Here is a 22023-nt window from a genome sequence, read left to right as displayed (position 1 = left end):
ATGAATTCTTTCATGTGTGTGAACTTTGGAAAAACAAAATTACAGTACATTATGATCAGCTATATAAACCTGTAGTTTACATTGGCTAGGTATGACTGTCGGCTCTCAGCCCAAAATTCTCAGTAACTTAATGATGTCATTAAGGTCCTTTCTCTTCTCTGCTTTCCTCCGTGTCTCCTTCTTCCCAGACAGGTTGCCATTATGGTTATGTAGAGCTACATACTTATTTATTCATGTCCAGAGAAGAGGGACTGTGTCTTCTTGAGTGTCTTATTGTAGGAATGAGGAAGCTTTTCCCAGCTGCATGCCCTCCCCTCCCCCTGCTTTCAAAGTGAACTTCCTTTCATGTCTTATTGGCTGCATGCTCATTTCTAAACTGTCTACTGACAAAGAGACATGGAATTGGCATGGTTGCCATAGATCAGGGTTCCTAATCTTTGTTGTATCACAGACTCGTCACTTGTGGAACACTCCCAGAATGTTTTTGTTTTCTTTTTTTAATTTTCCTTTTCCAGAATGCTTTTAAATGTATAAAACACACACAATTCTAACAAAGCCAGTTGTATTGAAATATATATATATATGTAGTTTTCAAAATATTTTAAAAACTTGATGTAGTCGTATATATGCTTCTTTATTAACTCATTAACAAGGTCTAGTCATGGGTCTAATAACTAATAATCTTGATGTGATGAGTGTTAACAATATTTTGAGATATCTATAACTGTGATGGTATATGAAAAAAGATTTCTGTTGGTGATAGTTACAGGTACTGTTAATACTACCTTGGTTATGAATATACTACCTATATTCACAATTGAAATATAAGTTAACAATTGATAAAAATAATGATGTGATTATCTTTTTTTCTATCCAAGTACAAGGGCCCCTTGAATTTGGACCCTTGACCCCAATTTAAGAACCCTCGGCTTAGACTAAGCATCTTGGGTGAAAGGGAAATGACTGTCAACCATAGTGATCATCACAATGATTTTTATCTCTGACTTCACAATATTTTCCAAAAGTAGAAAAAAATCCAGCTATATGTGAAATGACTGATGTGAAAGAGCTTGGAGTAGATAAAAAATAATAATGAAATCTGGGATAGTCAGAGTCGAGCCTCATATTTCTTGAGCTGTAATTTGATACACACATACACATACATACATAAACACACATACACACATTCATTTTTTTCCTCTAAGGTATTCTTCTAGAGAACACACATAATTTTTGGCTGGCTGAGATTAGACATGAGTATGTCACTTGATCTTTTCAAATGTACCACCACTATTGAAAAAATTCAATTTGAAGTTAATATCAGTAGTATTATCTGTGTGTATGAAAGACTGTATGATTATTATGGGATTTATTAAACATATTCTTGTGCTGGGCCTTCTAATAGATCCTGTAAAATATATGGAGGAAGTAAAACCCAATTCCTGATGTCAAGAAGTTGATAATTATCATTATCTTCAGTTGTCAATGACCTGATATATCTGGATTCACTCTCAGCTCTTTCATTTACTAGTTGTTGGACCTTTGGACAAGTTAGTTACTTTCTCAGGGCCTTCCTTTACTTATCTTTAAGATAGGATCATTGCTAGTTCCTCCTCATAGAATCATTGCTCAGTCAATGTTAGCTATTTTTTATTGTTGTTCTTAATCACTCACATCATCTTTGTTTACTTTCTAAATGTGAGTTCTGTGTTGATCTCTTTTCAGGATTTTGAACGTTCTCGAGCCTTTAATTTTCTGAATGAGATAAAGAAGAGGTTCCAGACTACTTATGGTTCAAGAGCACAGACAGCACTTCCATATGCCATGAATAGCGAGTTCTCCAGTGTCTTGGCTGCACAGCTGGTAAGATCTTTCTCAGGATAAGGTATTTTGATTTTTATCTTCTTTATTACCTTCAAACGCTATGAATCTAGGGGGCCCTGACCTGCAATATAGTTTTCTGATTGTGTTACTGTAAGTCAACATAATAAAACTTCCCTGATTAAAAAAAATGTAAAGGGGCAATTTTAGGGTAGAAAACAGTGATATTCTTTATTATCTCTGTATTCTCTATTAATAGTGGTCATAGTGTCTCATGATCGGAAGAGCATTAAAGATCATCTAGTTCAACTACCCATCTGATGCTTAAATGTGTTCAACATGCCAAATGATCTTTTAACCTATACATAAACCTTCTACCCTTCCATGAGGCAAATTTAATTTTCTAACAACCCAAATTAATAATTTGAAACTCTCTTCATCTGTATGAGTCCATAATTATCAGCTTCGTGAGGTTTTACATGTGTTTATACCTGTGAAATACCATTGTACTCAAGACAGCATTTTAATCTCCCTAAAAATTCCCTTATGTCGGTCCCCTCCCCCACACTCTGCCCCAGGCAACCACTGATCTGTTTTCTATCACTATAAATTAATTTTGTCTTTTATAGAACTTTCTGTAAATAGAATCATACAGTATGTACTTTTTTGTGTCTTGATTGTTTCACTCAGTGTAAGGCTTTTGATATTCTTCCATGTTGTATAAATCAGTAGTTTGTCGCCCTTTTTGCTAAGTAGTAGTATATGCATATACCACAATTTGTTTATCCGTTTACCTGTTGCTGGATATTTGGATTGCTTCCAGTTTTCAGCTATCATGAATAAAGCTGCTGTGAATCTCCATGTATGTCTTTGTGTAGACATATGTTTTTTATTTCTCTTTGATAAATACCTAGGAATGGAATTGCTGGGTCATATGGTAGGTGGTGTGTAATTAAAAAAAAAAAAAACATCACTTTTTTTTTCCAAAGTGGTTGTACCATTTTATATTCTCACCAGCAGTTCCAGTGTCTCTGCATCCTTGCCAATACTTGATATGGTCTTAAGTTTTGCCATTCCAGTTGATGCGTAACGGTATCTCATTGTGGTTTTAATTTATATTTTCATGATGTCAGACACCTTTCAAAATGCTTCCCTTTTATCCACGAAACTATTTGAGTATAAAGACCTAAGCTCTAGGTATGATTTTGTTGTGAGTTAAAAAAAATGATGTATTGTAATTGAATACTTTCACTTCTCTTGTGTTTTTAATACTGAGTATTACATTTCTAAATTTTATACACACAGGCACACACATACACACACACACACATACTCTTCTGGCAATAAAGTCTTTTTAAATTGGTTACTTATAAACCTTTATTATTCAAGCAGTTGGTTTGTTTCATACTCCCCACTAGGAAATGTTCATCTATGTATAACTGTATAAAACACTACCAACAACAAAAATACCAGTGCTTAGTCAAAAGTAAATAGGGTCAGCTAGAAACAATACTTTCAAATTAACCAATTTGTCATTAGCTCCAGATCTGTGTGACCTTCTGAACAAAATCTCTACCTGTTCCTTCATCTGTAAATAGAGATAATAATAGCATCGTTTCATAGAGTTTTGGGGTGGATTAAGTAATATCCCGTTTGAAGCACTTAACACAATGAAATGACTGGAACATTGTGTATTAAGCATCCCGTAATTGCTAGCTATGGATAATAATTTCAAAATATAAATTATCAGTGTCTTAGATTCTAGATCCTGTGAGAAGCCAATAAAAATAGTTTATATGTTGTGATCCTGGTAGATACAAGAACAGATGCTAAGAAGCTGGGCCAGCCCCTACCTCAACATACTCAAGAAGTGGGGAACGATTTTGCAGCATTCTTCCCCCCACTGCCCCAACTACAGTCTTTTTTCTCCTTTCTTCCTTGTCTGAGCACAGATTATATATGCCCCCAAATCTCTGCCCCATAAGTCACATGTATATTTGATATAATATTTATTTTTATTTTATTTAAAATAAGGTAATTTTTAGACTATATACTTATAGTTTGTATAGAAGCATTTTTTTATGCTGCCCGTATTTTTTCCTGGGTATTGTAACATTTTTCCAGTGAAGTGACATGTATCTTTTATATCAATAGAGACATAATTTTATAGCATTCCTCAGTGTAAATTGTCATTCCCTTTATTTATGTTTTCCTATTGTAAATAATGTCTGGGTACCGTAAGTTAAAACTTATTTTCTTATAGAAGCATCACTCTGAGAATAAGGGCCTAGACAAAGTGATGGAGACTCAAGCCCAAGTGGATGAACTGAAAGGAATCATGGTCAGAAACATAGGTATGTTTCATGGCATAGTTTCATACATGTGGGCAAAAATAAAGATTACTTGACTGGGGTCAAATTATTCTAGAGAAGCCAAAATAGCACTTCCTTATTCTTACCATTGGGAGTTAATTGTCAGCTGAGACACCTATGATACTGTCTGCTTGTGCAAATGGTTTCTTCTTTGTCCTTGCAACTATTCTTCATTCTAAATTTATTACTTTGCTTAGCGAGACTAATTTCTAAGAACCTTATGATAATTCAGCAGTTTAGAATAATTTGGTCAGTTTGGTCATATAGTATTTCGCTGAGTTAATGTATCACAGGTTACCTAACCTTGCCTGAATTTTGGATGCATGGGTTCTTTAGCACAGTGTTACTCAGAGTGCTGTTTTGCAACCAGATAAGGAGCTTGCTGAAGAATGTCAATCAATGTTGTGCTTCCTTCGTTGAGGCCCTCTTGCTATGAAAATAATGTCAATTAGCCTGAACAGTATGCTTAGAGACTTAGTCAACCAGTTGCAAACACTGTTAAGTAGGACTGATGTAGAAGTTTATGCTACAGTAACAGTACTGTTATGTCTTTGTGCCTATTATGTTTTTCTTATTTTCTTGAGATTAATTATCAGGAATGGAATTAACAATCAAAATGCGGAAACATTTTCGTGGTTCTTGATATGTATGTCTCAGCTATTTAAAGTGATTTCCTTTGATTTTAGTTTTAATTATATATCTAGATAGAGACTAGAGAATCTGTTGAGACAACTACTATTTGTTTTACTCTTTTTTTTGGTCACCAAATGTATTTATTTTGCCTGAAAGTGGAGGCAGACAATTGCTACAATATTATTTATTGCAGTCGCATCAAGTATCCAGAAAAATCAACATTTTTAATCAACTCCTTTTAAATGACTTATTTATTTTTAGAGTTACAGAAACAGCAAATTTAAAATGTGACAAGAACATTCCCAGTTAATTCCCTTTCATTTTTTTAACAGCTTAATTGAAATATAATTCACATATCATATAATTCACCCATTTCAAGTATAGTCAGTGGTTACTATATTCACAGAATTGTGCAACCATTGGTGCAATCAATTTTGTAACGTTTTTATCATCCCTAAATGAAACCCTGTACTCATTTGCAGTTGCTCCTCATTTCTCCTCAACTCTCAGACCTAAGCAACAATTAATTCCCTTTTCATCTTCATAAATTTGCCTATTCTTGACATTTTGTATAAATAGAATCTTGTAACATGTGGCCTTTTGTGTCTTCGTTCACTTAGCATAATGATTGTGAGGTTCATTCATGTCATAGCGTAAATCAGTACTTCTCTTGTATGACTAATAATTCCATTGCATTAATGTATTTTATGTATCTAGTCATTAGTTCATGGTCTAGTTATTATAAATAATGCTGCTATGAACATTTGTGTACAAGTTTTTGTGTGAGCATATATATATATATGTTTTTGGTTCTCTTGTTTACATACCTAGGAATAGAATTGCTGGATCACATGGCAACTCTTCAACATTTTGAGGAAGGGCCAAACTTTCTTAAAGTGACTGTACCATTATACATTCCTAATAGCAATGTATGAGGATTCTGATTTCTCCACATCGTTGCCAAAATGTATCTTTTTTGATTATACCCAGTCTAATGAAATGGTATTTTATTGTGATTTTGATTTGCATTTCCCTGGTGACTAATGATGTTGAGCATTTTTTCATGTGCTTATAGCCCATTTGTATATTTTCTTTACCTTTGGAGAAATGTCTATTTAAAAATACTTTGTTGCTTTTAAGTGGGTGATTTGTCTTTTTATGGTTGAGCTATAAGAGTACCTTATATAGTCTGGATACTAGACCCTTATCAGATACATGATTTTCAAATATTTTGCTCTATTCTGTGGGTTGTATTTTCATTTTCTTGATGGTGTTCTTTGAAGCACAACAGTTTTTATGAGGTTCGATTTATTTTTTTCTTTAGTTGTTTGTGCTTTGAATATCATATCTAAGAAACCATTGCCTAAGCCAAGATCATGGAGATTTACTCCTTTGTTTTCTTCTAAGACTAGTTTTAGCTCTTACATTTAGGTCTGTGATCTATTTTGAGTTAATGTTTATGTATGGAATACAGAAGAGATCCAACTTAACTATCTTGAGTATGTATATACAGTTGTCCCAGAACCATTTGCTGAAAAGGCTTTTCTTTCCCTGTTGAATGATCTTAGCATTCTTATAAAAAATTAGTTATCAATGGATGTATGGCTTTATTTCTGGACCTTCAATTCTGTTCAATTTATCTTTATGCCAGTACCAGGCTGTCATGATTATTATAGCTTTGTAGTTTTAAAATCAGGAAATATTAGTCTTCAAACTTTATTCTTTCTCAAAATTACCTTGACTATTCTGGGTACCTTTCATTTTCCTGAACTTTAGGATGAGCTTGTCAATTTCTGCAAAAAAAGCTATCTGGGATTTTGATAGGGATTGTGTTGAATCTATAGATCAATTAGGGGAGCCGTTTTAACAATATTAAACTTTTGATCCATGAACATGGGCTTTCTTCCTATTCATTTAGATTTTCTTTAATTTTTTCCAACAATGTTTTATAGTTTTCAGTATGCAAGTCTTACATGACAAAGACTCTGCTTCACCAAGTTTTAGACAAGCTCCTCTGAGCACTCTTTTAAACTAGGTCTCATCCTTGGGCTCTATCCTTGGCCTGCCTAAGGAAGTCTTAGCAAAGAATTCTGCTAATACCCCACCCTTGATCAAGTTCCTCATCCCCTATATTTGATATATAAGTCCAGCCAGCTTTTAGCAGGAATCCTGTTAGGCCAGTTTAGAGAGAATGCCCTTGCCCTTGATGTCTCCTCTTAGTAATTTTCCATCTTCTGACCCCCTCACTCTGTTCATAGGCCACAAATCCCCACTGGTCTTGGTTGCATTAGGAGTTGAGCTCAATCTCTCCCCTCCATTGTGATAGCCTTGACCTCTATTGCAGTAATCTCAAAATCTGCCTTACCATTTTTTAACAAGTATCAGAATAATTTTTCTTTAACAATATCTCTTCTAACATCCTTCTTGCCTTGTTCCTAAGTATTTTTTTTTTGATGCTATTGTAAATGGAATTTTTCTGTTTCATTTTTGGATTGTTCAGTACCAATGTATAGAAATTTTATTGATTTTTGTAAATTGGTCTTCTATCATACAACCTTGTTGTTCTCATTTATTAGTTCTAATAACTTTTTAATAGTTTCCTTAGGATTTTCTCTATATAGAATCATGCTACTTGCGAATAGAGATAGTTTTAATTGTTCCTTTTCAATCTGGATGCTTTTCATTTCTTTTTATTGCTTAATTGCCCTAGCTAGAACCTCCAGTATAATGTTGAATAGAAGTGGTAAGAGTGGACATCATTGTCTTATTCCTGCTCTTAGGGAGATCTTGAAGAGTCTTTCACAATTAAGTATGAGGTTTTTCATAGATGTCCTTTATCAGGTTGAGGAAGTTTCTTTTTCTTGTTTGTTGAGTGATTTTATCATTAAACAGTGTTGGATTTTGTCAACTTTTTTTACATCTATTGAAATGATGGTTTTGTTCTTTATTAATATGATATATTATAATAATTGATTTTCAGATATTAAACCAACCTTGTGTTTCTGAAATAAATCACACTGCATCATGGTGTATAGTCCTTTTTGCATATTATTGGATTCATACTGCTAGTAGTCTGTTGAGGATTTGTTAAATGTCTGTATTTTTAAGAGTTGTTGGTCTGTCGTTTTCTTTTCTTGTGATGTCTTTGTTTGGTTTTGATACCAGGGTAATGCTGGGCTCATAGAATGAGTCAAGAAGTGTTCCCCTTTTCTTCTATTTTGGAAAGAGTTTGTGAAAGTTTTGTATTAATTCTTCTTGAAATGTTTGGTAGAATTCACCTCTGAAGCCACCTGGGCTTGGGCTTTTCTTTGTGTGAAGTTTTTTTGGTTTTGTTTTTGTTTCCTGAGGCGGGGTCTCGCTGTCACCCAGACTGGAGTGCAGTGACACAATCGTCTCTAATTCCTCTTTCATTCCCTTGGTGGGAGAGTTACCTGCAGTCTTGACCTCCTAGACTCAGGTAATCTTCCCACCTAAGCCTCACGAGCAGCTGGGACTGTAGGCATGTGGCACCACGCCCGGCTAATTTTTGTTTTTTGGTTTTTGTGTAGAGACAAGGTCTTGCCATGTTGCCCAGGCTAGTCTCAAACTCCTGGGCTCAAGCGATCCACTTGCCTCAGCCTACCAAAGTGCTAGGATTACAGGCATGAGCCTCCGTGCCCAGCCTGAGGTTTTAAAATTACTGATTTAGTCTCTATACTTGCTGTAGCTCTATTCAGATTTTTTATTTCTTGAGTCTGTTTAGCGGTTTGTATCTTTCTAGGAATTTGTGCATTTCATCTAAGTTACCTAATTTATTTACATACTCCTGTTCATAGAATTTCCCTAAGATCCTTTTCATTTTGTAAGTTTGGTGGTGATGTCTCCTTTTTCATTCCTGATTTTAGTAATTTGAGTTTTCTCTCTGTTTTACTTGGTCATTCTATGTAAAGGTTTGTCCATTTTATTGATCTTTCTAAAGAACCAACTTCTGGTTTCATACATTTTTTTCTATAGTTTTTCTGTTTAATTTTTTCACCCTAATATTTATTTCCTTCCCACTGCTAGCTTTGGATTTAGTTTACCCTTCTTTTCTAGATCCATAAGGTGGAAAGTTAAGTTGTTAGGTTATTAATTGAGATCATTTGTCTTAGCTCTGGCTGCCATAACAAAATTCCATAGACATAGTGGCTTAAACAACAGAAATTTATTTTCTCACATTTCTGGAGGCTAGAAGTACAAGATCACGGTGCCAGTACGGTCAGGTTCTGGTAAGGGCTCTCTTTCTGGCTTGCAGACTGCATTTTCTCTCTCTGTTCTCCCACAGGGCAAGGAAAAGAGAGCTAGCTGTCTAGTGTCTTTTATTTACTTGATACATAATATTTGTACACATTTATGGGGTACGTGTGATATTTTGTTACATGTAAAGACTGATCAAGTCAGGATATTTGGGGTGTCCATCAGCTCAATAATTTATAATTTCTGTGTGATGGGAACATTTCAAATTCTCTCTCTAGCTATTTTGAAATATATAATACACTGTTGTTAACTTCAGTGAACCCTACTCTGCTGTCAAACATTAGAACTTATTCCTTCTATCTAACTGTATTTTTGTACCTATTAACCAACCTCTCATATTCCCTGCTCTGCCCCGCATACCCACACCCTTCATAGCCTCTGGTATCTATTACACTATTGGCTACCTCCATGAGATCAACTGTTTTAATTCCCACATGTGAGTAAGAACATGTGATATTTATCTTTCCATGCCTGCCTTATATCACTTAACATAATAACCTCCAGTTACATCCATGTTGCTGTAAATGACATGACTTCATTCTTTTTCATGGTCAAATAGTATTCCATTGTGTTTATATACTACATTTTCTTTATGCATTCATGCATTCATGGACACTTAGGTTGACTCCATATCTTTGCTGTTGTGAATAGGGATGCAATAAATATGCAAGTGCAGATCCCTTTTATACACTGGTTTCTTTTCCTTTGCATAAATACCCAGTAGTAGGATTGCTGGATCATATGGTAGTTTAATTTTTAGTTTTTGGAGAAATCTCCACACTAGTTTCCATAGTAGCTACACTAGTTTACTTTCTCACCAACAGTGTATAAGTGTTTTTTGTTTTTTTTTTTTTTCATCCTAGCCAGCATCTGTTATTTTGTGTCTTTTTAGTAACCATTCTAACTGCTGTGGTAACATGATATCTCATTTTGGCTTTTATTTGCATTTCTATGATGTTGAACATTTTTTTCATATACCTTTTGGCCATTTGTATGTCTTCTTTTGAGAAGTGGTTATTCATGTCGTCTGCCCACTTTTTAAGAGGATTATTTGTATATCTCCTGTTGAGTTTGTTATGTATTCTGGATATTATTCCCTTATCAAATGAATAGTTTGCAACTATTTTCTCCCATTCAACTGGTTGTCTCTTCACTCTGTTGATTATTTCCTTCGCTGTGCAAAAGCTTTTTTTGTTTAATATAGTCCTATTTGTCTATTTTTCTTTTCGTTACCTGTCCTTTTGAGGTGTTAGCCACAAAATCATTTCCTAGACCAGTGTTCTGAAGTGTTTTCCCTATGTTTTCTTCTAGTAGGTTTATAGTTCTGGGTCTTAAATTTAAGTCTTTAATCTATCTTGGTTGATTTTTGTATGTGATGAGAGACAGAGGTCCAGTAATTCTTCCACATATGGATATCCAGTTTTCCCAATACCATATATTGAAGGGAGTATCCTTTCCCCAGTGTACATTCTTGGCACCCTTGTTGAAAATCAGTTGCCTATATATGTGTGGCTATACTATGTGGATCAATGTCTGACTTTCACTATTCTATTCCATCGACCTTGTATCTGTTTTTATACCAAACCTTGCTGTTTTGGTTACTGTAGCCTTGTAATATGTTTTGAAGTCAGGTAGTGTGATGCCTCCAGCTTTGTCCATTTTGCTCAGGATTGCTTTGGCTATTTGGACTCTTTTTTGGTTCCTGAAATACTAATTTTAGGATTGTTTTTTCTGTTTCTGTGAAAAATGACATTGGTACTTTGATAGAGATTGCATTGAATCTGTAGATTGCTTTGGGCTTATGGTCATTTTAATAATATACATTCTTATGATCCATGACCATAAGATGTCTTTCTGTATCTTTGTGTCATCTTCAGTTTTTTTCATCAGTGTTTTGTAGTTTTACTTGTAGGAGTCTTTCACCTCCTTGTTAAATTTATTCTTCGATATTTTATATTTTCATAACTATTATAAATGGGATTGCCTTCTTGATTTCATAAAGTTTTATTTCACCAAGTTCATTATTGGTGCATAGAAACATTACGGATTTTTGTATGTTGATTCTCTATTCTGCAACTTTACTGAATATATTTATCATATCTGGGAGTTTTTTGGTGGAGTCTTTAGGGTCTTTTAGATATAAGATCATGTCATCTGCAAAGAGAGATAATTTAACTTCCTCTTTTTCAATTGGGATGCCCTTATTTCTTTCTCTTGCGTGATTGCTCTGGCTAGGACTTTCAGTATTGTGTTGAATAGGAGTAGTGAAACTGGGCATCCTTCCAGTACTATGTTGAATAGGAGTGGTGAGAGTTTTCCAGTTCTTAGAGGAAAGGCTTTTAGTTTTTCCCATTCAGTATGATGATAGCTGTGAGTTTGTCATAAATAGCCTTTATCATGTTGAGGGATGTTCCTTCTATGCCTAGTTTTTTGAGAGTTTTTATCATGGAGAGATGTTGAATTTTTTTTGATACCTTGAACTATATATTTTTATTTGAATAGATAAAAGTAGAATATCCTATTTTCCTTTTGAGCTATGTCATCATATGGCTACAATTAGGGATGAAAATGGAAATGTTTCACCCTGACCCATTGCAATTTCTATGTTACACATTTGCTCTTTTTTTTTTATTATTATGCTTTAAGTTTTGGGATACATGTGTAGAATGTGTAGGTTTGTTACATAGGTGTACACATGCCATGGTGGTTTGCTGCACCCAGAAATACATTAGGTATTTCTCCTAATGCTATTTCTCCCCAGCCCCCCCCCCCCACCCCACAACAGGCCCCTGTGTCCATGTGTTCTCATTGTTGAACTCCCACTTATGAGTGAGAACATGCGGTGTTTGGTTTTCTGTTCCTTTGTTACTTTGCTGAGAATGATGGTTTCTGGCTTCATTCATGTCCCTGCAAAGGACATGAACTCATCCTTTTTTATGGATGCATAGTATTCCATTGTGTATATGTGCCATATTTTCTTTATCCAGTCTATCATTGGTGGGCATTTGGGTTGGTTTGAAGTCTTTGCTATTGTGAATAGTGCTGCAATAAGCATAAGTGTGCATGTGTCTTTATAGTAAAATGATTTATAATCCTTTGAGTATATACCCAGCAATGGGATTGCTGGGTCAAATGGTATTTCCAGTTCTAGATCCTTGAGGAATCGCCACACTTTGACAATGGTTGAACTAATGTACACTTCTACCAACAGTGTAAAAGTGTTCCTGTTGCTCCACATCCTCTCCAACATCTGTTGTTTCCTGACTTTTTAATGATTGCCATTTAATGATCGCCATTGTAACTGGTGTAAGAGGGTATCTCATTGTGGTTTTGATTTGCATTTCTCTAATGACCAGTGATGACGAGCTTTTATTAATATGTTGGCCACATAAATGTCTTCTTTTGAGAAGTGTCTTTTCATACCCTTCACACACTTTTTGATGGGGTTGTTTTTTTTCTTGTAAATTTGTTTAAGTTCCTTGTAGATTCTGGATATTAGCCCTTTGTCAGATGGATAGATTGCAAAAATTTTCTCCCATTCTGTAGGTTGCCTGTTCACTCTGATGATAGTTTCTTTTGCTGTGCAGAAGCTCTTTAGTTTAATTAGATCCCATTTGTCAATTTTGGCTTTTGTTGTCATTGCTTTTGGTGTTTTAGTCATGAAGTCTTTGCCCATGCCTATGTCCTCAATGGTATTGCCTAGGTTTTCTTCTAGGGATTTTATGGTTTTAGGTCTTACGTTTAAGTCTTTAATCCATCTTGAGTTAATTTTTGTATAAGGTGTAAGGAAGGGGTCCAGTTTCAGTTTTCTGCATATGGCTAGCCAGTTTTCCCAACACTGTTTATTAAATAGGGAATCCTTTCCCCATTTCTTTTTTTTGTCAGGTTTGTCAAAGATCAGATGGTTGTAGATGTGTGGTATTATTTCTGAGGCCTCTGTTCTGTTCCATTGGTCTACATCTCTGTTTTGGTACCAGTACCATGCTGTTTGGGTTACTGTAACCTTGTAGTATAGTTTGTAGTCAGGTAGCGTGATGTCTCCAGCTTTGTTCTTCTTGCTTAGGATTGCCTTGGCTATATGGGCTCTTTTTTGGTTCCAAATGAAATTTAAAGTAGTTTTTTCTAAATCTGTGAAGAAAGTCAATGGTAGCTGGATGGGGATAGCATTGAAACTATAAATTACATTGGACAATATGGCCATTTTCACTATACTGATTCTTCCTCTCCATGAACATGGAATGTTTTTACATTCATTCGTGTCCTCTCTTATTTCCTTGAGCAGTGGTTTGTAGTTCTCCTTGAAGAGGTCCTTCACATCCCTTGTAAGTTGTATTTCTAGGTATTTTATTCTCTTTGTAGCAATTGTGAATGGGAATTCACTCATAATTTGGCCCTCTGTTTGTCTTTTATTGGTGTATAGGAATGCTTGTGATTTTTGCACATTGATTTTGCATTCTGATACTTTGCTGAAGTTGCTTATCAGCTTAAGGAGGTTTTGGACTGAGACGATGGGGTTTTCTAAATATACAATCATGTCATCTGCAAAGAGAGACAATTTGACTTCCTCTCTTCCTATTTGAATACCCTTTATTTCTTTCTCTTGCCTGATTGCCCTGGGCAGAACTTCCAATACTATGTTGAATAGGAGTGGTGAGAGAGGGCTCCTTGCCTTGTGCTGGTTTTCAAAGGGAATGCTTCCAGCTTTTGCCCATTCAGTATGATATTGGCTGTGGGTTTGTCATAAGTAGTTCTTATTATTTTGTGATACGTTCCGTCAATAGCTAATTTATTTAGAGTTTTTAGCATAAAGCGGTGTTGAATTTTATCAGAGGCCTTTTCTGCATCTGTTGAGATAATCATGTGGTTTTTGTCATTGGTTCTTTTTATGTGATGGATTACATTTATTGATTTGCATATGTTGAACCAGTCTTGCATTCCGGGGATGAAGCCCGCTTGATCGTGGTGGATAAGCTTTTTGATGTGCTGCTGGATTCGTTTTGCCAGTATTTTATTGAGGATTTTCACATCGATGTTCATCAGGGACATTGGCCTGAAATTTTCTTTTTTTGTTGTGTCTCTGCCAGGTTTTGGTATCAGGATGATGCTGGCCTCATAAAATGAGTTAGGGAGGAGTCCCTCTTTCTCTGTTGTTTGAAATAGTTTCAGAAGGAATCGTACCAGCTCCTCTTTATAACCTCTGGTAGAATTCGGCTGTGAATCCTTCTGGTCCTGGACTTTTTTTGCTTCGTAAGCTATTACTGCCTCAAGTTCAGAACTTGTTATTGTTCTATTCAGGGATTTGACTTCTTCCTGGTTTAGTCTTGGGAGGGTGTATGTGTCCAGGAATTTATGCATTTCTTCCAGATTTTCTAGTTTACTTGAGTAGAGGTGTTTATTGTGTTCTCTGATGGTAGTTTGTATTTCTCTGGGATCAATGGTGATATCCTGTTTATCATTTTTTATTGTGTCTATTTGATTCTTTTCTCTTTTCTTCTTTATTAGTCTCCTAGCAGTCTATTTTGTTAATCTTTTCAAAAAACAGCTCCTGGATTCCTTGATTCTTTTTGGAGGGTTTTTCATGTCTCTGTCTCCTTCAGTTCTGCTCTGATCTTAGTTATTTCTTGTCTTCTGCTAGCTTTGAATTTGTTTGCTCTTACTTCTCTAGTTCTTTTAATTGTGATGTTAGGGTGTTGATTTTAAGTCTTTCCCAGTTTCTGTTGTGCGTTTAGTGCTATAAATTTCCTTCTCAATACTGCCCTAGCTCTGTCCCAGAGATTCTGGCATGTTGTATCTTTGTTCTCATTGGTTTCAAAAAACTTATTTATTTCTGCCTTAATTTCATTATTTACCCAGTAGTCATTCAGGAGCAGGTTGTTCATTTTCCATGTAGTTGTGCAGTTTTGATTGAGTTTCTTAATCCTGAGTTCTAATTTGATTGCACTGTGGTCTGAGAGACTGTTGGTTATGATTTCCATTTTTTGCATTTGCTGAGGAGTGTTTTACTTCCAATTATGTGATCAATTTTAGAATAAGTGTGATGTGGTGCTGAGAAGAATGTATATTCTGTTGATTTGGCTTGGAGAGTTCTGTAGATGTCTATTAGGTCCTCTTGGTCCAGAGCTGAGTTCAAGTCCTTAATATCCTTGTTAATTTTCTGTCTCGATCTGATATTGACAATGGGGTGTTAAAGTCTCCTACTGTTATTGTGTGGTAGTCTGAGTCTCTTTGTAGGTCTCTAAGGACTTGCTTTATGAATCTGGGTGCTCCTGTATTGGGTGCATATATATTTAGGATAGTTAGTTCTTCTTGTTACATTGATCTCTTTACCATTATGTAATGGTCTTCTTTGTCTCTTTTGATCTTTGTTGGTTTAAAGTTGTTTTATCAGAGACTAGGATTGCAACCCCTGCTTTTTATGTTTGTTTGTTTTTTGCTTTCCATTTGCTTAGTAAATATTCCTCTATTCCTTTATTTTGAGTCTATGTGTGTCTCTGCACGTGATATGGGTCTCCTGAATACAGCACACAGATGGGTCTTGATTCTTTATTCAATTTGCCAGTCTGTGTCTTTTATTTGGGGCATTTAGCCCATTTACATTTAAGGTTAATATTGTTATGTGTGAATTTGATCCTGTCATTATAATGCTAGTTGGCAATTTTGCCGTTAGTTGATGCAGTTTCTTCATAGTGTCGATGGTCTTTACAGTTTGGTATGCTTTTGCAGTGGCTGGTACTGGTTTTTCCTTTCCATATTTAATGCTTCCTTCAGGACTTCTTGTAAGGCAGGCCTGGTGGTGACAAAATCTGTCAGCATTTGCTTGTCTGTAAAGGATTTTATTTCTCCTTCGTTTATGAAGCTTAGTTTGGTTGGATATGAATTTCTGGGTTGAAAATTCTTTTCTCTAAGAATGTTGAATATTGGCCCCCACTCTCTTCTGGCTTGTGGGGTTTCTGCTGAGAGATCCGCTGTTAGTCTGATGGGCTTCCCTTTGTGGGTAACCCAACCTTTCTCTCTGGCTGCCCTTAACATTTTTTCCTTCATTTCATCCTTGGTGAATCTGACGATATGTGTCTTGGGGTTGCTCTTCTCGAGGGGTATCTTTGTGGTGTTCTCTGTATTTCCCAAATTTGAATGTTGTCCTGTCTTGCTAGGTTGGGAAAGTTCTCCTGGATAATATCCTAAAGAATGTTTTCCAACTTGGTTCCATTCTCCCTGTGACTTTCAAGTACAGCAACCAAACATAGGTTTGGTCTTTTCATATAGTCCCATATTTCTTGGAGCCTTTGTTCATTCATTTTCATTATCTTTTCTCTAATCTGGTCTTCATGCTTCATTTCATTAAGTGAATCTTCAATCTCTGATATCCTTTCTTCCACTTGATCAGTTCAGCTGTTGATACTTGTGTATGTTTCACAAAGTTCTTGTGCCATGTTTTTCAGCTCCATCAGGTCATTTATGTTCTTCTCTAAACTGGTTATTCTAGTTAGCAATTCCTCTAACCTTTTTTCAAGATTCTTAGTTTCCTTGCACTGGGTTAGAACATGCTCCTTTAGCTCAGAGGAGTTTGTTATCATCCACCTTCTGAAGCCTCCTTCTGTCAGTTCATCAAAGTCATTCTCCATCCAGTTTTTTCTCTTGGAATTGTCAGCCTTTTTGCACTGGTTTTTCTTCATCTTCATGGATTTATCTGCCTTTGGTCTTTGATGTTGGTGACCTGCGGATGGGGTTTCTGTGTGGACGTCCTTTTTGTGGATGTTGATGCTATTCTTTTCTGTTTGTTAGTTTTCCTTCTAACAGGCCCTTCTGCTGCAGATCTGTTGGAGTTTGCTGGAGGTCCACTCCAGACCCTGTTTGCCTGGGTATCACCAGCGGAGGCTGCAGAACAGCAAAGATTGCTGCCCGTTCCTTCCTCTGGAAGCTTCGTCCCAGAGGGGCACCTGCCAGATGCCAGCCGGAGCACTCCCATATGAGATGTCTGTCGACCCCTGCTGGGAGATATCTCCCATTCAGGAGGCACGGAACTCAGGGACCCACTTCAGGAGGCAGTCTGTCCTTAGCAGAGCTCAAGCGCTGTGCTGGGAGAGCCGCTGCTCTCTTCAGAGCTGGCAGGCAGGAACGTTTAAGTCTGCTGAAGCTGAGCCCACAGCCACCCCTTCCCCCAGGTGCTCTGTCCCAAGGAGATGGGAGTTTTATCTATAAGCCCCTGGCTGGGGCTGCTGCCTTTCTTTCAGAGATGCCCTGCCCAGAGAGGAGGAATCCAGAGAGACAGTCTGGCCACAGCGACTTTGGGGAACTGCGGTGGGCTCTGCCCAGTTCCAACTTTCTGGCCGCTTTGTTTATACAGTGAGGGGAAAACTGCCTACTGAAGCCTCAGTAATGGCAGACGCCCCTCCCTTCACCAAGCTCGAGTATCCCATGTCGACTTCAGACTGCTGTGCTGGCAGCAAGAATTTCAAGCCAGTAGATCTTAGCTTGCTGGGCTCCGTGGGTGTGGAATATGCCGAGCTAGACCACTTGCCTCCCTGGCTTCAGCCACCTTTCCAGGGGAGTGAACAGTTATGCCTCGCTGGCGTTCCAGGCAACACTGGGGTATGAAAAAAATCTTCCGCACCTAGCTCAGTGTCTGCCCAAGTGACCACCCAGTTTTGTGCTTGAAACCCAGGGCCGTGGTGGCATAGGCACCCAAGGGAATCTCCTGGTCTGCAGATTGCGAAGACTGTGGGAAAAGCGTAGTATCTGGGCCGGAGTGCACCATTCCTCATGGCACAGTCCCTCACGGCTTGCCTTGGCTAGGGGAGGGAGTTCCCCGACCCCTTGTGCTTCTTGGATGAGGCAACACCCCACTCTGCTTTGGTTTGCCCTCTGTGGGCTGCACCCACTGTCTTAACCAGTCCCAATGAGATGCACCAGGTACCTCAGTTGGAAATGCAGAAATCACCCACCTTCTTCATTGATCTCACTGGGAGCTGCAGACCAGCGCTGTTCCTATTCGGTCATCTTGCCACCCTGAGATGTTGAATTTTATCACATGCTTTTTTTATCAGATGCTTTCTCTGCATCTATTAAGGTGATCATGTGGCTTTTGTTCTTCATTCTGTTGATGGAATGTTTCATATTTATTGATTCGCATGCATTGAATCATCATTGCATCCCTGGGATAAATCCCACTTGATCATGGTGTATTATCTTTTTGATGTGATGTTTGATTTGGTTTGCTAGTATTTCATTGAGGATTTTTGCATCTGTGATCGTCGGGGATGTTGGCCTGCAGTTTTGTTTTTTTGTTGAGTCCTTGTCAGGTTTTGGTATCAGGGTAATGCTGGCCTTATAGAATGAGTTAGAGAGAATTCCCTTCTCTTGAACTTTTTGGCATAGTTTGAGAAGTGATGTTAGTTCTTCTCTGTAAGTTGCATGGAGTTCTGCAGTGAAGCCAGCTGATTCTGGGCATTGTTTTGGTTTTGTTGGGAGACTTTATTACTGATTCAATCGCATTACTCATTTCTGGCCTGTTCAGGTTTTCTATTTCTTCCTGATTCAGTCTTGGTAGGTTGCATATGTCCTGGGATTTATCCATTTCTTCTAGGTTTTCCAGTTTATTAGCATGTAGTTGTTAATAATATTTCTATGGTCACTTCTTCCAATTTTTAGATTTGCTTTAATATGCAAGGACTTTTTCCTGAGGGTGTATCTATGGTGTTGGTTGGGCAGGGCACTTTGACTTTGATTATGGGTACATTCAGTAGTGTAGTCTGTATAATTTCTTCAGCTATAAACAGCATCAACCATGTCTGTATTTTTCTTAGTGGCTCAGGGTGTAGTTGTTACGGAGGCTGTGGTGAAGTTTTGCTGGGTATGGGGACTTCAGGTGGGCTAGTCCTTGTTTTCGAGTGGTGTCACCAGTGGGTGAAGCATGCCTGTCCTTTGGCCCCAAGACAGTGTATTCATTAAGTTATATTACTTTTTTTAAAAAAATTATTTTATTCTGCATGCATATACTTAACGGCGTAAGTACTTCTGTAGTAAATATGAGCTGTCAAGAATACCAGTTTTGTAAGTTATATCAGATGTGAATTAAAACAAAGATAACGATAGCACATATGTAATGTAAAACTTGACCTTTTCTATTTTTCCAATATTTTCAGATCTGGTAGCTCAGCGAGGAGAAAGATTGGAATTATTGATTGACAAAACAGAAAATCTCGTGGATTCTGTAAGTGTGGAATCTGATAATATTTTTCAGGATGTAAAGTGGAGAAAGTATGGATGATGGCTAACATAATTGGGAAATGCCTTGAATTCAAAAATTTGGTGGGTTTTTTTTTTTTCCTTTCTCATTTCCATTATGTGATTACTTTGTAATAATGAGGATAACAGTGAGGCACAGAAAAAAAAAATCATCCCCTAATAGCCATTAAGGTAGCTTTGGTTTGGAAAACATACTTAGTATACAGAAATAATTTTCTAAAGCTTTGGATTGAGGCCTATATAATTTAGCACCTCAACTGCATGTACCAGTCTGTTCACTTTACAAATTTGTAAAACATGAGACAAATGTGCAAGACATTTGTGACCCAATATGAATCCTGAAAACTGGACAATTCACTTTCTTGCTTACACTGATAGTTTCATCTTGCCTTGTATCAATCAAGAGACATGGATTGGAAAGGGCCAATAAATAAGCCTTAAAGGAGACAGTGTGTCCTTGTGAGCTGCTTATACTATGGTTCCATATGTCCTCACATTTTCAATGCAGTTACTGTGAATGAAAGTTTTAAGGAAAGATGACAGTTGTATGGTGAACAGAAGGAGGACAGAGATCAGCTACGATTTGGGTCTACCCAATTATAAATTTAAATGTACAGTACAGGTTTACACCTTGAAACAAAACAGTGATTGATTATGTTCGTTGTGACTGACAGCTGGATTGTAGTGGTTAAGAACACAAGCTCTAGTATCAGGTTGCCTGGATTTGAATCCACCTCTGCTACTTACTACTTGTGTGACCTTAGGCAAATGACTTAACCTATTTGTGCCTCAGTCATCATCTTCTGTAAAATGAAGATGTACCCACTTCAGAGCATTTTAAGGATTAAATCAGATAATGCATGTAGAGTGCCTAACACAGTATTTGATACATAGTAAGAGCTATTTAAATGTTCGTCGTTATTGTTAATTTTACAGAGACATCTATTAGCAGCAGGTTTTGGAATATACAGTCTACTATCAGGTTTTCTAGGAGTTTATAAACAGTTTTTTCATCAAAGCATGTGGTAATTGGAGGAAGGATGGTACCATACAGGAAGTCAAAACACCTGGATTCTAGATCTCACTTTTTGACCCATTGCTGGGGGGGAAAGAAAACAGAGAAGTATCTGATTCCAGATCTGCAGAACAATATCTTTGATACTTCCAGACTGTCTCTTAGTTACTCTTAATTCTTGAGGATTACCCTGCTTAGCTGGAATAGTCTGTCTTTGACCAATACTAGTATAATCTGTACTTTCCAAATAAAAGTCTTAATTTTGTTGACTTCATGACTGAAAACAACAGAGGGTACTAATGAACTAACAGGTATCTCTCTTTATGGTAGAATAATATACATGCAGCAAATTGTATCAAGTGTACTACTTTTAAGTTATAGCTCAATTATTTTTCATGTGTATCTATACCCTGTAACCACCACCCAGATCTAGATAGAAAACATTTCCAGCACCCCAGAAGGCTGCCTCATACCCCTTCCAGTTAATAATCCCCAATAGATTTAATTATGTTTCTGACTTATATCACCATAGATAGTGTTTTGCCTGTTCTTAAAATTTATTTGTCTCTGGCCACTTTCACTCACCATTATGCCTGTGAGATTCATCCACTTTTTAAATTATAGTTATCACATATTTTTTGTTGTTTTGTATTATTCCATTATACAAATCTACCACAATTTGTTTATCCGTTCTTCTCTGTGGGGCTTTATTTCTGGATTCTCTATTTTGTTCCGTTGGTCAGTTTGTCTACCTTTATGCCAGTGCCACGCTGTGTTGATTACTATAACTTTATGGAATTCTTGAAATTAAGTAATGTAAGTCTTCCAACTATATTCTTGTCCAATATTGTCTTCACTCTTTTAGGTGCTTTACATTTCCATATATGTTTTAGAATAAGCTTGTTTTCCATCTCTCAACCCCACAACAATGTGTATCTTTGTGACTGCATTTAATATATAGGTCAATTTAGGGAACATTGGTATCTTGACAGTATAGAGTTTTTTGGTCTGTGAACATGACATATCTCTGCTTTTGCTTAGGATTTAAAAAATTTTTCTCAGCAGTATTTTTTAGTTTTTGATGTACAGGTCTTGCACATATTTGTTAAATTTGCCCTTGATAATATCATGCTTTTGTATTGTGTAACAAATTTTTAAATTTTGTTTTTAAGTCCTTATTGCTAGTATATGGAAAGAAAGTTGGTTATTGTATATTGACCTTGTTTTTATCCTGCAATCTTAGAAAAATTCATTTACCAGTTCTGGTTACTGTTTTGTACATTGCTGCCTTTTATTTTCTTTGCCTTATTCTGGCTAGAACCTTCTACACAATACTGAATACAAATGATAACAGTGAACATCCTTGCCTGTTGATCATCTAGTGGGGAAAAATTCTATATTTTTTGAAAAAAATAAATTCAGTGTTAAGTTTGTGGTTTACTGTAGATTTTTTTGTAGGTACCCTTTAATAGGTGGAAGAATTCCCTTTAATTCCTCATTTGAGAGTTATATTCATGATTTTATCAAATGCTTTTTCTCCATTTATGGAGAGTTTTGTTTGGTTTTTCTCCTTTATTCAGTTACTGTGGCAAATTACATTGCTTTTTGAATGTTAAACCAACTTTGCATTTCTGCAAGGTCATGACTTATTATCCTTCTTAT

The 22023-nt window shown here is 36.6% G+C and overlaps 1 protein-coding gene across 2 annotated transcripts in view; it reads left to right on the top strand.

The window, feature by feature from the left end:
* Window positions 1-22023, top strand: part of VAMP7 (vesicle associated membrane protein 7) — a 58839-nt gene that overhangs the window by 15038 nt on the left and 21778 nt on the right. For both annotated transcript variants that reach the window (XM_021932817.2, XM_031660639.1), the window contains exons 4-6: window positions 1726-1863; window positions 4085-4175; window positions 19244-19311. In XM_021932817.2, the coding sequence (XP_021788509.2) occupies window positions 1726-1863; window positions 4085-4175; window positions 19244-19311 (297 nt within the window). The remainder of the gene's footprint in view (window positions 1-1725; window positions 1864-4084; window positions 4176-19243; window positions 19312-22023) is intronic.

The sequence above is a fragment of the Papio anubis genome, chromosome X (genome assembly GCF_008728515.1).
Source record: "Papio anubis isolate 15944 chromosome X, Panubis1.0, whole genome shotgun sequence".
In the NCBI taxonomy this organism is placed as follows: domain Eukaryota; kingdom Metazoa; phylum Chordata; class Mammalia; order Primates; family Cercopithecidae; genus Papio; species Papio anubis.
This window is presented reverse-complemented; position numbering and strand designations above follow the sequence as displayed.